This window comes from Mytilus californianus, unplaced genomic scaffold (assembly GCF_021869535.1).
Source record: "Mytilus californianus isolate M0D057914Y unplaced genomic scaffold, xbMytCali1.0.p SCAF_21, whole genome shotgun sequence".
In the NCBI taxonomy this organism is placed as follows: domain Eukaryota; kingdom Metazoa; phylum Mollusca; class Bivalvia; order Mytilida; family Mytilidae; genus Mytilus; species Mytilus californianus.
Genome location: NW_026262670.1, coordinates 2,849,080 through 2,866,205, shown reverse-complemented (window position 1 = coordinate 2,866,205; position 17,126 = coordinate 2,849,080). Strand labels below are relative to the sequence as shown.

Here is a 17,126-nt window from a genome sequence, read left to right as displayed (position 1 = left end):
GGTCAATTGACAATTTTGGTCATGTTAACTTATTTGTAGATCTTACTTTGCTGACCATTATTGCGGTTTACAGTTTATCTCTATCTATAATAATATTCAAGATAATTTCCAAAAACTGCAAAATTTCCTTAAAATAACTAATTCAGGGGCTGCAACCCAACAACGGGTTGTCTGATTTGTCTGAAAATTTCAGGGCAGATAGATCTTGACCTGATGAACAATTTTACCCCCACGTCAGATTTGCTCTAAATGCTTTAGTTTCAGAGATATAAGCCAAAATCTACATTTTACCCCTATGTTCTATTTTTAGCCATGGCAGCCATATTGGTTGGCGGGCTGGGTCGTCAGACACATTTTTTAAACTAGATACCCCAATGATGATTGTGGCCAAGTTTGGTTAACTTTGGGCCAGTAGTTTCAGAGGAGAAGATTTTTGTAAAAGTTAACGGACGACGGACGCCAAGTGATGAGAAAAGCTCACTTGGTGAGCTAAAAATGTCAAAAGAGACTCATACTGCGATGCTAGTGGCTGTCATGAACTTGCAGGTATAAGTTTTTGCTCTGTGTTGTAGGCATCACTGTATTTTTGAGATGAAGAACTACAACAAAAGCACTGTACTTTTGATGCTAGTTTTGTCAATATCAAGTATCATTTTTGTCATGAGTTAATACTCCATAAGCTGTCTTGTTCATAATGACATTACATAAATAAACAGTGGATCCATAGTTATACATCCTCTTCATTGGCAATTTTCACATTTTCTCTTTGATCTTACTGCCTAATATTTTTAAGATCATAGACAGGACTTGATACTCAAAACAATATTAGGCAATGATGTCATGTATCAGTGCAGCAACGTCACAAGACACATGCTCAAGTGCATCCTCGTCAATTTATCAATGAAATGCATGCGACTTCATTCAAACAACCGAACAACTATCCCAACGTTTTGAAAGCGTAAAAGTAGTTTTACTAACTATTTCATTTTACTTCATATTCTCAACCAAAAAAAACCATACAGTTAAGACAAAATGCTTATAAAAAGAATAATGGCATTCAATTTTTTTATACTGACTTCATCAGCTCTAATATCAGCTTGCCCTAGCAGGATATTCTTTCTAATAAAGTCAGTTTCCTATATTCTAAATAAAGAGCTGCTCCATGAGCGCATGATACGTCCGTCTGTTTTTCAAAGAATTAAGTTCCATAACTCCAAAATGTCATATCAGAAATTTATAAAAAACTAAAGGGAGGTTATTCAATAGATATAAACAAGTCACCAAAGTTTCATGAAAACTGCTCAAATCCCTTTTGTCCAAAAACCGGAAAATCCCCCCTTTTTTATGAATAAAATCCCATAACTTGGAAACATAAAATCTAAAATTTATAAAAATAAAAAGGGAGCTTACATCAATAGATGTTAACAATCCACCAAAGTTTCATGAAAACTGCTCAAAGCATTTTTGAGTTATTGTCCGAAAACTGGAAAATCCCCCTTTTTTAATGAATAAAACCCCATAACTCGGAAATGTAAAATCTAAAATTTATAAAAATCGAAACGAGCTCATGTCAATAGGTATTAACATTTCTCCAAAGTTTCATGCAAATTGGTTAAAGTGTTTTTGAGTTATTGTCCGACATGTTGACAACGGACGGATAGACGAACGGATGAACATCAGTGTACTATAATACGTCCCGTAAACAGGCCTATAAAAATAATGTGAACTCTTGGAAAAATATTGAATACTGTGGATTCAGTATTATTTATGGGATATTTATTTTCATGGATTTCATAGGTAAAGGTGAACCAGAAATTCCTAAAATTCTGTTCAACCAAGTACAAATTTTCAATAAGCTTATATGCAGATTTTGGCAATACCACGAAATCAAATATCTACGAAAATGCAACTGTCCCTATATCCATGAAAATTGTCACCCACGAAAATATATGAATCCACAGTAATTAAATCTTTCAAAGCATTCTGGAGTTAATGATCATTATTTGTTTTCATATCTTTGATTTTTTAAAATCAACACCTCCCTAACTATAAAAGTGACACTCATTTAAAAGTATACGGACCCCAGTCTCCTACTGTTTACAATAATTTGTTTAAGTTTGAGGTAAATCAGTTCAAGGTATGTCTGAGTTAGTACAAAACTTTAAATTCCATAATATTTTTTATTTATGTCCAATAACTCTGGAAAAAATACAATATTTTAATAACTCTATCATATAATGGGGATACCAAACTGGTAATATTATATGAGGCTCTCATTTCTTTATTATTTAATTTTTAATAACATTTTTCTCTATTCTTTATATTTAAACACAGCATAATTCTCTATTCTTTATTTTTCTGTGGCTATTTTTTTCTATTCTCTATTTTTTTGCCCTTTATTCTGGAAAAGGGTGAGAAAATTGTGGAAGGTGGGTCTGATCATGACTCAAAACACGGGTAAAAAAGAGACAGAATCAAAACTTGTAAGTAATAGAGAGACAGATAAAATCCTGACGAAAAGCTAAAAACAACAAAAAGACAACAATCTACAAGCACTACATAAAAAATCTGAATACTGAGCAACACCAACCCCACCAAAAAAAAGGGGTAATCCCAGGTGCTATGAGTGGGTAAAAGTATTATTTTCACAGTATGTAGAAAATGGGAATAACAGTATATAAATTGCCATTTCTCTAATTTTCATGCTATTTTCACATGTCTCGATCAGTGTGAGAAAATATTTCTCATCTCTAGAAAAAACTTTGTTCTCGGCAAATGATTGGTCGAAATTTCAATTATGTCTGATGTCAAATTGTTTTATTTCTTCTTCTGAATTTCCTATTGTGACGTCATGAAAAAAGGCAATCATGCCCGATGACGTCACATATAAAGAACACAACTTTCTGCAAACTTTGAAGAGGAAGGATAAACTCGTTTAGATATCGTCTTAAAATCATTAGAGAAACAGATTCCACCACTATATCTCATGTATTACAATATTTCTCCACTCTCAACAGCTAAATTCTAAATATTAAAAAAGCTTGGCAAGCCTAGCTTGCTTTTTAAATTTTAAAATTTAACTGTCTCGAGTGTAGAAATATGGTAGCGTACTTGATGCAGTGGTCGGATCTATATTTCTGTAAACAAATTGGTCCTGAAACAGAAATACAGCCTTTTTATTGCTGTTGTCTCAACTTCTTGTAAATTTTCTTCTGCATACAGTACTAGTGGACTCTCGTTATCTCAAAGTCAGCCAGACCTGAGAAATATTTTGAGATAACCGTAATTTCAACTAAAACAAATACTAGAAGTTTGACAGAACAAGGGACACAACACTTGCTTTGCTTGGTACGGCTAAAATAAATTCAGATATATATGGGTTGGGGATCAACATTTTGGTCTGAGCTGAAGTACCTGTATGTAATTTTCTTTTATAATTAAAATAAAGTTTTTTTTTCTCTTTGTTATTGCTTTGTACAGTAACAATTTTTCCTGTTTTTTGGGGCCAATAGAATGATTTTTAACATTGTTTCAAAGGCATGTTGAAAGAAAAGAACACAACCCTTATATAACATAAGTAAATAATTTCACAGATTTTAGAAAATTTCGATTTCTTTTCATTTTCTTTTATTTCGATCTTTTTCCACAAGAGAATACAAAAGATTACAGACGCCTATTGAGTAGATTTGAGTTGCTCACTTTATCTCCACTAAATGCACAACCAAGCACAACCAAGCACATTAATGTTTGATAACAGTTAATTGATTCTAAAACACTTGAAATAATTGTTCATAATCTATAACAAAACACTACTAATTATTTATCAAGGTGATCAAAGAAATTCTTAATTGAACACTCAGTGGAAAAGAATTTGATCTGTGTCGGATAGAAATCGACCTTATGCAAGTGCCCGTATACAGGTACATGTTTAAGACTTTGATTGATTTTAGAACATTCAAATACGAAATAAATGATGAATTATGGTCTGTTTTTAGGGTTCTTATATCTACTTAATTTCAAACAGTTAAAGACTTTTCATAGAGATTTTTTCCAACCCGAAATAAGCCTACAGATGTATTGATATTCGTTCGCATAAGGACTATTTCTATCCGATGACGCAGCTCAATGTCATAAATCAATACAGTGGTCAATGACCTGACATTTTTAATTACAGGTACATTGTCAGGTAAACTGGTCAATCCATATAAATCCTTAGGTGATGCTTGACACATGTGTATTGGTTCATCACAACTCACTCAAATTAAATGTTAACTATGGGACAGTTAATTTGGTTTCATCCAAATTGGATTCAATTCCAACGATTCATCAGGATTCTATATACAAAAACTTGTTAGGAACAAAGTTCGGACCACAGGAAAATTTAGACTCATCTGAAATTTCCAGTCAACCGAGTTCTTGACAACAAGAGTTAACTATAATCTGAAGATTACTGAACTTCACAGTCATGTGTCTTTTTAGTATTATCAGAAAATGGTTCAGGCTAGCCCACCAAGAATGTCATTCTTTGGCAGACCCCTGTTTTAAATTTAGCAGAAAATAGTCTAAATGCTTTTTTTTTCTATAAAAAAAAAAAATGAACAACCTTACTGTCCTAAGCTCTGAAACTGAAATAACATTTGCCTATATTAAAAATAAATAAATGATGTTGCTATGATATATAAATTTAACAAAATAAATTTGATTTGAATCCTTTTTCGTTTTTACCTCCCCCCCCCCCTTTTTTTAGTTTCTTTTATTACCTGCTCTCAGTATCAAAGTCTGATGGTGTATAATGGAGATAATTCTCTTCATCTCTAATTTCCACTTTCCTTTTCTTTGTACTCGAGTCCACAGTTGTCTGACCTGGTCTCTTTTTACCAATCACAACATTGAAAGTATTCTGTGGAAAATATAAATCATGGATAATTTAAAATGAGGTGAAAGATACGAAAGGGAAAATAAAAATGCTTAAGTCAAAGAAAGACAGGAAAAAACCATAACAAAAAAAAAAAATAAATGGAAAAAAAAACAAGTCAAATTTAGTATTTACATTGTAAATAATGGAAAATTTGTCACATAGTTTATATACTTTGATCAACAAGACTGTTTTTTTAATCTTTTCTAGTTTTTACGCTTTCATCTTGTAATTTATACAAGTGTGTTATACTACATGTAAGTTTTGTTAATAATGTCACCAATCGTATTATACATGTATATAAAAGAACAAGAGTTTCAATGTCTCCTGCCTTGCACATATTTAATCTACATTTTTATAAATATCTTAGAGAAATGAAGGCTTGAAAGCAAATACAATGCAATTTCCAATATAATTAATATTTCCAAGGGGCATAACTCTTTTAAAAATATTTGATCAGCACTGATTATTGAATTTGTCCAAGACATTGCTGATATAAACCTTTGATATAAATTTGATAAAAACCTGGAAAACATTGAACATGTGAGAGAGCTTACAATGCAATTTTCCATATAATCAATATATCCAAGGGACATCACTCTATTGACAAGAAACATTACTCACTGTCAAGTCATCCTCATCTGCTGCATCTTGTTTGTGTAAAGTTTCTCTGTATGATGGAGTCGTCTCCCCTACCAACCTATTGACCTGTTGTTTAATCACTCCTTGATGGTATCCACGTTTCTTCTTCATCACACCAAATGCTTTTGTTTTAGACGTGGCATTTACTTCAAATATAGTCTGAAATTGTTGAATAACTAAATTCTAGCAAATTTTACTGAGGATTAATTTTATTTTCTTGGGTACCATTTTTCATGGAATTAGGGAAAAAATGTATTTTCCGGGATTTTCGATTTTGTTGTTTTGCTAAAGTTTGTATAATAAATGTAGGCAATAATTTTTGAATTTACACTACCTTGTGAAAATATTTTACATACATCAACCACACAAATTTATGTTAACACATAGCACTTAAAGACATCCTGTATCATTAAGAATCAATGCATGTTTTATTGTCTGTACAAAATAATAACCAAATATCGTAACTCTTACTTCCAAATTTTTGTAACCCTTTTTTACTAGCTTCTCTTCAGATAGAATGTATTGTGTTTTTTTAGTTGTTTGGTTGCTGTCTAATTGACATATACCCTACATCTCCTTTCAATCAAATTAATAATGTAAATGTAAAACTATTGTATAAAACTAACCGTGTTGGCCTTGTATGACTTCAGAGCATTTAACAACTGTAATCGTCCATCTTCTTTTATACTGTCATAATCACCTGAAATAAAATGGGATAAATCATGTTAAATGTCAATACTTCTATTATATTATCAATATAGAATAGAAAAGAAAACTAGACTAAGTGATGCCCCTGCACTCCACTCTGAAGTAACTGTATTATAACAAAGTCAATGTAGAACTTTCTTTGAGATATAATTGTGTCTGGGATACAAAAATGATGCCCCCGTAGATGCAAAGTGTTATCTTAAAATACACAAAGATGAGCATGGAAGCACATAGGTCTATGGTTCACTGTAAGAGGAGTTATCCGGAAACACTTTGCACCTCTTATGCAAGTATATACCTGGTACTCCAAAAATGACAAAGTTCAACTATCTCCCAAAAGAGCAAATATTAATAAAAATCTAAACCCTGACTACATGCACACCTTCAATATACTTACAAACAGCCAGCAAAGTGAAAACTTCCTAGCATTCAAACTGTAGGAGGAGTTATCTGGAATGGCTATGCACCTCTTATGCAAGTAAATACTCCAAAAATGACAAAGTTTAACTATCTCTCAATAAAAAGAGCAAATATCAATAAAGTCAAAACCCGGACCACATGCACACCTTCAATATATGTACAAACAGCCAGAAAAGTGAAAACTTCCAAGCATTCAAACTGTAAGAGGAGTTGTGTGGAACAGCTATATACCTATAATGGGACGGATGGACAGAAAGACGGCAGACGGAAGGACGGATGGACGGACAGGGGTAAAACAATATGCACCCCAACATTCAGTTGGACGGACAGAAGGATGAACGGACGGACAGGGAGAAAACAATATGCCCCCCAACTTTCAGTTGCGGGGGTATAAAAAAAGAGTCAACCTGACCAAAGAGCAGAACACAGCCCAACACCACCAATGGGTCTTCAACAAAGCCAGAAAATCAAGCACCCAGTGGGCTTTAGCTGGCCCCTAAATAATGTATACAAATAAACCTTTGATTGGAAAAATAGATGTACCAAGGGAGTAATAAAAACCTTAGTTTAAAAAAATACATCTTGGCTAAAAAGAATAAATTATGAAAAGACAAACTAGAGGCTCTCAAGAGCCTGTGTCGCTCACCTGTATTTACTGATGCTTTGGAAATCATATAAAATAAGGTTAAAATCATAATTAATAGTATTAGATATTAGATATTATAATGATATCTAAGATAATTACAAAAAACTGCAAAATTTTTGAAAAATTACTAACTCAGGGGCAGCAACCCAACAACGGGTTGTCGGATTCGTCTGAAAATTTCAGGGCAGATAAATCTAAATCTGAAGAACATTTTTGCTACCTGTCAGATTTGCTCTAAATGCTTTAGTTTCAGAGATATAAACCAAAAACTGCATTTTACCCCTATGTTCTATTTTTAACCAAGTTGGCCATGATGGTTGGAAGGCGGGGTCATCGGACAAATTTTTTAAACTAGATACCCTAATAATGATTATGGCCAAGTATGGTTAAATTTGTCTCAGTAGTTTCAGAGAAGAAGATTTTTGTAAAAGATTACACGCCAAGTGATGAGAAAAGCTCACTTGGCCCTTTGGGCCAGGTGAGCTAAAAACAGTCCAAAAAACATTATAAAATAAACTAAAATCTGATCAACACAAACCCATCACAAAACCAGGGTGTGCTCTTAAACAGGAATATACATCTCACCATACCTAGAACAAATTCTAATATAACAGCATATGTTAGAGAGGAGGGGTTTATGAAACGGCAACTACTTCACCCCCCACCACCAAATCACACACACACCAAAGATAATTACTTATAGAAGACAACATTTAGTTTTACTCTTATGCAAAGGAATCCATTATGAGAAGGGAATACTTATTTAGTGTGTATCCTTACCAAAAACTGGATGAACCCAGGTTTGACTCCAGATTTATTCATCTCTTTATAACTTTTCTATCCTTACCAAAGACTGGATGAACCCAGGTTTGACTCCAGTTTTATTGATCTTTTTATAAGGTTTCTATCCTTACCAAAGACTGGATGAACCCAGGTTTGACTCCAGATTTATTCATCTCTTTATAACATTTACAGGGGTTCAAATTAGCGGTGGTCCGAGGTCCGGGACCTATAAGATTTACGGTCGGACTTCCGATTTGTTTATTAGCTGCACCCGACGGACTTTAGATTTTCAAGTTTCAGAAAACATATATGATGAATTTCTGTATGAAACACTTTGTTATAACTTGTAAATTGATGTGGTAATGAGTCACGATAAATAAGCTTTGTGCTGAAATTTATTTTTAACTTAGTGACCTACTTCCTAGTTCATTAATAGTACAGGCTAACAGCGTGTCAGATGAAAATTTTTATGGGTGCTTTCGTCGAGGTCCACGTTCGTCATATTAACACATGTGGTTGTCAATGTTGCTAAACCATGAGTTTGTTTCGCTTTGGCGAGATGTCTTCTAAGAGAAAAACGGGCGAGGCAGTTGAAATTCTGACTACTTCGGGAGTAGCTAAACAAAAGAAGTCCGACAACGAAGCTATGAAAGTTTAAACAAGGATAAAAGTTATGATCGCGAAAAACGTGTGCGAAAATTCAAGTCTCATTGGCAGAAAGATCGCCCTTGGCTGTGCTTCGGAGAAGCTTCCGGAACCATGTAAAATACCCAACCCACTCTGATAGGCATAGTGCTTTAGTGAGAGGGACACAAAATCTTAAAATTGATCTAATCAAAACTCAATGTTTGGACCATTCATCCTAAGGTGTGGACCTTCCACTTTACTGTTGTAAAGGTCCAGGACTTTTCAGTGAAAAATGAAAATTTTAACCCCTGATTTATATCCTTACCAAAGACTGGATGAACCCCAGGTTTGACTCCAGATTTATTCATCTCTTTATAACATTTATATCCTTACCAAAGACTGGATGAACCCCAGGTTTGACTCCAGATTTATACATCTCTTTATAACGTTTCTATCCTTACCAAAGACTGGATGAGCCCCAGGTTTGACTCCAGATTTATTCATCTCTTTATATCGTTTATATCCCGACCAAAGACTGGATGAACCTCAGGTTTGACTCCCGATTTATTCATCTCTTTATAACGTTTCTATCCTTACCAAAGACTGGATGAACCCCAGGTTTGACTCCTGATTTATTCATCTGTTTATAACAATTATATCCTTACCAAAGACTGGATGAACTCCAGGTTTGACTCCTAGTTTATTCATCTGTTTATAACGTTTATATTCTTACCAAAGAAGGGATGAACCCCAGGTTTGACTCCAGATTTATTCATCTGTTTATAACGTTTATATTCTTACCAAAGACTGGATGAACACTAGGTTTGACTCCTGATTTATTCATCTGTTTATAACGTTTATATCCTTACCAAAGACTGGATGAACCCCAGGTTTGACTCCAGATTTATTCATCTCTTTATAACGTTTATATCCTTACCAAAGACTAGATGAACCCCAGGTTTGACTCCAGATTTATTCATCTCTTTATAACGTTTATATCCTTACCAAAGACTGAATGAACCCCAGGTTTGACTCCAGATTTATTCATCTCTTCATAACGTTTATATCCTTACCAAAGACGGGATGAACCCCAGGTTTGACTCCAGATTTATTCATCTCTTTATAACGTTTATATCCTTACCAAAGACTGGATGAACCCCAGGTTTGACTCCAGATTTATTCATCTCTTTATAACGTTTATATCCTGACCAAAGACTGGATGAACCCCAGGTTTGACTCCAGATTTATTCATCTCTTTATAACGTTTATATCCTGACCAAAGACTGGATGAACCCCAGGTTTGACTCCAGATTTATTCATCTGTTTATAACGTTTATATCCTGACCAAAGACTGGATGAACCCCAGGTTTGACTCCAGATTTATTCATCTGTTTATAACATTTCTATCCTGACCAAAGACTGGATGAACCCCAGGTTTGACTCCAGATTTATTCATCTCTTTATAACGTTTCTATCCTGACCAAAGACTGGATGAACCCCAGGTTTGACTCCAGATTTATTCATCTCTTTATAACGTTTCTATCCTGACCAAAGACGGGATGAACCCCAGGTTTGACTCCAGATTTATTCATCTCTTTATAACGTTTATATCCTTACCAAAGACTGGATGAACCCCAGGTTTGACTCCAGATTTATTCATCTCTTTATAACGTTTAATTGACTCAGCAGCAGGTGCTTGTCGAGACTTAATATATTTATTCAGTGCATTCTCTACCACCTTCTTCATGCTTTCCTGAAAAAAGAAATAAAGAACTGCAGGAAAAAAAGGCAAATTGTACCTAAAGAGACTTTCTCAAAAACAGGTGATAAATTAGATTTCAATCTGTTTTTGAAATTCTAATTAAGAAGGTTTAGAAGCAAGGAAGTCTGAAGAACAATAAATTTATTTCTATCTAATAATTTGTTTTTTCCTTAATTTTGACTTTTTATTGTATCAAATCAATGAGTTTTCTTTCAACCCCTTAAATTTCAAACAGTTTCATACCTCCTGCAAAATTACATAAAATTTGTCATACAACTGAGAAAGAAGTAAAAAACTCTCAATTTATTTACTATACAAAGAAAGATAACTCTTACTAGTTCTGCCATTTCTGTATGCCAGATTCTTGTTTTTTCTGCCATGTCATCAATAACATCTTGAGGTACCAAGCCATAAAAACCATCATCATCTGAAAAAAACCCATCTTATTTGATGTAAGACATCTATAGTAATGTGGTACAGTGCCATAATAACAAAAGCATCAGCTTCGATTACTATCATCGAAAAAAAAAAGTTTTTCTTAAAAATTTCTGTACTTACTACTAACAGGAGCAAAAAATTATACATTAACCTTTTCTTTTTCCTTATGTTGATAATATATATTCAATATTTGCAACATTCCCTTTATGGACCAATGATTTGTTGTATAAAGTATTCATATTTCTATAAGTGTCGTAAAATGTACGTGAATGTTATATATAACGTACAACATTCTTTGAATTGATTTAAGGCAATTGTTTGGGAAAAAAACCTAAACAATCTACATCGAACCAAAAAAGATCCCAAATAAGTCTCTCACAGTCCATTGTTGCTTTAAAAAATGGGGTCAAAACAGGGTAAGTTTTGTAACTGTCTTTGAAAACAAATGACACCAGCACTTGCACATTCCTAAATAAGGACATGTTTCAAAATTTTCAAATTTTGTGCTTTGTTAAAACTTTATAAATAATTTTGAAGCAATAACTTCGATCCATAATAAATATAAATCAAATGTTTACTTTATACCAAAAACTCCTATTGTGAGGTATGTGGGACATATAGTTGATATTTTTCTTTTAAAATCTAGTAATCTACACCAAAGGAATATTCTACTAAAGTGGTTTGGTAAAATCTTGTGATACTCCCATGTTTAATTAAGGAATGACTGTAATATATTTTCTGTCTATAAAGAAATAACATAAAAAATGTTGTGCACACTGAATAACACACATAGCGGGTTATCTAAAAGTGTGCACCACATTTTTTAGGTTATTTTGAATAGACAGAAAAAATATTAAAGTCATTCCTTATAATTTAATTTTAAAATGGAGTAAATCATGATAAAAACGTTAATGACGTCACGGTCACATGATAAAATTATGTCTATGAGCTGATAGACAAAACACTTTCAGCCAATCAGAATATGTGTTACATCCAAAATTAAATTATTATTGTTTAACTATAATTAGTTGAGAGGGGGTGGACAGGGTTAAGGGAACCTGGGAATGAGGGGGAGGGAAGTGGCAGCCAGGGGAAGAAAAAAATAGGGATTTGGGAATGAGGATGTGGACAAATAAGGGAAATGGGAGTTGAGGGAGAGGGAAGTGGGAGTAGAGGGGAGGGAAGTGGGAGTAGAGGCGGAGGGAAGTGGGAGTAGAGTGGGAGGGAAATGGGAGATTGGTGGAGGGAAGTGGGAATCATGGACCCCCTGTCAACCCCCTCAGTTGAGTGTCATTAAAAAGCTAACATTAAAAGAAAGCTTTTAACTTCTATTATTTTTCTGACTGACAAGGTAAGTCTTCACATGTTAGAAATTATACTCAGGTCAGATAATATCCATATCAAACACAGATTGATAGACAGGTATAAAAAATCTCAAGGTATAAATGATCAAGAAAAAACTGTGCAACAACTTTCAAGAATCTGTGCTTTAACATGTGATACTGTAGATTCATTTATTTTGCTGCGTACCAATTTTTGTAGATTAAGGAAATATTTCTGTGGGTACTTCATCGATTTTGAGCAAACAAGTCTAAAGGAAACACCTATTTTATTGTCCACTTTAATTTGTTTGAATAACCATCTACAAAATCATACCTTTTGGACAGGAATAGTTAAGCATTTTGACACTACTTTCCAAGTTATGAGCAATTTCTTTATTTTCTTGTTCAAGTTAGTGGTCATCCTGTTGGTAGCTACACTTTGCATGTGTTTTTTTTGGTGATTTTTTAAATTTTACATCATATGGTCTAGAGAGGTAAAGGGGAGAGTAGAGAAGGTTTATGAACACATAAAACTGGTTAAACCCCACCACATTTTGTGCCAACACCAAGCCAAGATATCTGGCAATGGGCTATGTTGTTTGTCATTGTTTGTACATCTGTTATTTTTAGGAGAAGTCAGGTGTTGGTGGCTGATGTGGTCCAGTATTTGTGTGATTCCTGTTAACCTTTTAATGCATCAAAAGCTAAAAGGTCTAAAAAGAAAAAGTTTACTTCAGGTTTGCAACGTTGCATTCAGCAAAATAACATAAATCTACAAATTGCACTTTTACTGAAATAATGAAAATAAGCAGTACCTGTGACTTTTTTATCTAGCGGAACTACTTTCAATGATCTGCCCAAGAATACACAAAGATCCAGAAGATAAGGCATCTCGTCCAATGAAACAAGAGAATAAGCCATACCACTCCTCCCTGCTCTGGCTACTCTACCTGAAAAAAAAACCAAATAACGGATATATTTCAAGTATGAAAATACACTATTCTATTCAAAAGTTTTAGTTATTCCACAACATCTTTATGATAACTTGCTAGCCAGTATAAGATAACAAGTCCAGTTTAAAAAAAAACTTTAATATGTGTGCATCAATGTGAAGAACATACATGACTGTGGCAAACAGGAAGTCGATAAATGTAGGATCTAACTAAATGCTCCGCTGGGCGCAGCTTGATACGACCGCAGAGGTCGAACCCTGAACAGTTGGGGCAAGTATGGACACAACATTCAAGCTTGATACAGCACTGAATTTGCATTGTGATTAAATATTTGACACAGCATAGGTTTCTGACACAGAATGAATGTGGTCTAAGAACTTAAAAATTTTTAATTTACCTATTCAAACCATATCATTATTTGCTTTTATATATAAATCAGAAATAACCAATTTAAAATGGAAAATTTTAAAGAAAAAAAAAGGAAAAAAAATCCCCCCCCAAATTTTTGAACCCCCTTATGATTCATCACCCCCAATATCAATCCCAGCCTTCCCTTTATGGTATGGTACCTTGCAGTACAATTTCAGAGAGATCCATACACATGAACACAAGTTATTGTCTGGAAAGTAGAAAAATGCTTCTTTTTTTGCCCCTTTTTGGCCCCAAATTCCTAAACGTTTAAGGCAATTACCCCCAAACTCAAACCCAGTTTTCCCTTTGTGATATGGAACCTTGTAGTACAATTTCATAAAGATCCATACACTTACACACAAGTTATTGTCCTGAAACTAGAAAAATGCTTGTTTTTTGCCCCTTTTTGGCCCCTAATTCCTAAAATTTTGAGGCAATTACCCCCAATATCCATCCAAGCCTTCCCTTTGTGGTATGGTACCTTGCAGAACAATTTCAGAGAGATCCATACACTTGAACACTAGTTATTGTCTGGAAACTAGAAAAATGCTTATTTTTTGCCCCTTTTTGACCCCAAATTCCTAAATGTTTTGGGCAATTACCCCCAAACTCAAACCCAGCTTTCCCTTTGTGATATGGAACCTTGTAGTACAATTTCATAAAGATCCATACACTTACACACAAGATATTGTCCTGAAACTAGAAAAATGCTTGTTTTTTGCCCCTTTTTGGTCCCTAATTCCTAAAATTTTGAGGCAATTACCCCCAAAATCCATCCCAGCCTTCCCTTTGTGGTATGGTACCTTGCAGAACATTTTCAGAGAGATCCATACACTTGAACACAAGTTATTGTCTGGAAACTAGAAAAATGCTTATTTTTGGCCCCTTTTTGGCCCCTAATTCCTAAATGTTTTGGGCAATTACCCCCAAACTCAATTCCAGCTTTTCCTTTGTGACATGAAACCTTGTAGTACAATTTCAGAAAGATCCATACACTTACACACAAGTTATTGTCATGAAACTAGAAAAATGCTTGTTTTTTGCCCCTTTTTTGGCCCCTAATTCCTACAATTTTGAGGCAATTACCCCCAAAATCAATCCCAGCATTCCCTTTGTGATATGGAACCTTGTGGTACAATGTAAGAGAGATCCATACGCTAACACACAAGTTATGTCTGGAAGTTACAAAAATGCTTATTTTTGGCCCCTAATTCCTTAACTGTTGAAACCATAACCCCCAAAATCAATCCTTACCTTCCTTTTGTTGTATTGAACCTTATGGTAAAATTTCATAGAGATCCATTCACTTAAACTAAAGTTAGAGTGCGAAAACCAATGTGTCTTCGGACGACGACAACGACGCCAACGTCATACCAATATACAACCACATTTGCGGTCGTATAAAAATATGTCACATGGTATAGCTTACCACTATGATAACAATGCAAACAGGAAATACAAAAGTGAAAAAAAGGGCTACATTGTAAAGTATACCAAAAAGCAGCTCAGTAACAAATAAATAGAAGAACTGATTTGAAGTTACTGTGAAAAGTGTAACATACAGAATACACCCCTCCTTTGGAGCAAAGTAAAATGAGGATATCCAAGTTTTAAAAATCTTACCAACTCTATGAACAAAAAGCTTTCCTTTCGCTGGGAAGTTGTAATTTATAACATTGTCCAACAGAGGTATATCTATTCCTCTGGCAGCTATGTCTGTCACTATCATAACTGATGATTTTTTGTTCACGAATTTTCCAACAGCAATTTTACGGGCTGTTTGGTCTAAAGAACTGTAGATGTATGTGGAGTCTATACCTGCTTTCTGAAGTAGCTGTAAAAGTATAATTACACAGTATGATAAATAATTTGTGGAACTAATACTTACTTAATATGTCTGAAGGAAAATATGATTGATTGCTTGTTGGTGTTAAATGCCACTTTCAGCACTCTTGCCAGTTTTTATTGGTGGAAGAAGCCAGATTTCCCTGGAGAAAACTATTGACCTTCAGCAGGAAAACCATTGACCTTCAGTAGGAAAACCATTGACCTTCAGCAGGAAAACCATTGACCTTCAGCAGGAAAACCATTGACCTTCAGCAGGAAAATCATTGACTTTCAGTAGGAAAACCATTGACCTTCAGCAGGAAAACCATTGACCTTCAGCAGGCTTTCCTAGTCAATAATCAAAGCATCGTCGATGTTGTGATCCAGCCAAATTCATAGCTAGTCTCATATTCTTTCTGACATTACTTTTTTCAATTTTTTTTTCTCTTTTCATTTCCAATCTTACTGTTAAATTTCTATGTTATTGCACACAGGTAGTGAATTTCGCAATATTGATGCAAATAATGATATATATATATATATATTGATATTTCAATTTTAGACTGTCAGAATTTTTTTTTTTATAAGTATTTGCAGTTCAATGTTATTGACATAAATGGAAAGGGAAATCATCAAACAAGTAATATATTTTTTACATGCCAATAATTATAACTTGCTTAATAATTTCCAGAAAGAGGCCTTGGAAATGCACTTTCTCAACAACAAAAAATAATAACTAATTTTTATCTAAATTGGTGTTCATTCTTCATCAAGAAAAAATACATTTCCTGTATTCAAATTTAAATGTACAAATCCCTAATGATGATATATTTCCAATTACTGTTAAATAGCAATATAATTGGATATAAATGTAGAACAAACAAATAAATTTTATTGCAGAAAATGCTCAGGTAAGAGTTAAGCAATTTTGTTTATTGTTTCAACCAAATTTCTGATAATTGTAACTAATTAATTAGTAAGATCTTGATTATTGACTTATGTCGGATGATAATGACACTGATTTTACAAGTGAAATAAAATTTGCTTGCATTTTTTAAACATATTTTTTGTCTTTTCTTTGAAAAAAACCATGTTTGATTAATCATTCAGCTAGCTAGCAAAATTAACAGAATAGTTTAATGTAGTGTAGATCAAAATAAATAATACATTTGTAGGTTTACTATTGAGGTCAAGAATGTGTGTATTCAGTTAGGTGTGTAATAAATTGTGTCTATTTAATTATGTAATAGGTCATGAGATATTAAATGTGGTGAATTAAGACTGGGGTTGTTTCCAATTAATAATAACACCTTTGAGTGTAATTATTTGCAAATCATGACAGTTTCTAATCATACTGATTCTTACTTGCCTATGGAAAGAATTGGAGTAATACCATTTCAAAAAAGTGTGGGAATCAACTTAGATATATCAACACACATGTTGACCTAAATTTCATAGAACAAAAACTTACACAAGCATAAGATAATAATATAAGACTTTCAAAATTGTTATCAACTGATTCAATTGATGTAAAAATACTTTTTCAATTTATTTCATAAATAGTAAATCATTATAAATTTTGATTTATAAAGGAACTATATGCAAGTGTATATCTAAAATAAAAGGATTGTTCGACCAATCTTTTCTTAATTTAAGGGCAAATAACATGTCA

General features: G+C 33.6%; 1 protein-coding gene across 2 annotated transcripts in view; it reads right to left on the bottom strand.

The window, feature by feature from the left end:
* Positions 1 to 17,126, bottom strand: part of LOC127731841 (ATP-dependent RNA helicase DDX54-like) — a 57,100-nt gene that overhangs the window by 19,506 nt on the left and 20,468 nt on the right. For both annotated transcript variants that reach the window (XM_052240687.1, XM_052240688.1), the window contains 7 exons: positions 15,251 to 15,461; positions 13,079 to 13,213; positions 10,839 to 10,930; positions 10,359 to 10,494; positions 6,184 to 6,257; positions 5,540 to 5,716; positions 4,761 to 4,900 (listed from right to left, as the gene is read on the bottom strand). In XM_052240687.1, coding sequence (XP_052096647.1) covers positions 4,761 to 4,900; positions 5,540 to 5,716; positions 6,184 to 6,257; positions 10,359 to 10,494; positions 10,839 to 10,930; positions 13,079 to 13,213; positions 15,251 to 15,461 — 965 coding nt within the window. The remainder of the gene's footprint in view (positions 1 to 4,760; positions 4,901 to 5,539; positions 5,717 to 6,183; positions 6,258 to 10,358; positions 10,495 to 10,838; positions 10,931 to 13,078; positions 13,214 to 15,250; positions 15,462 to 17,126) is intronic.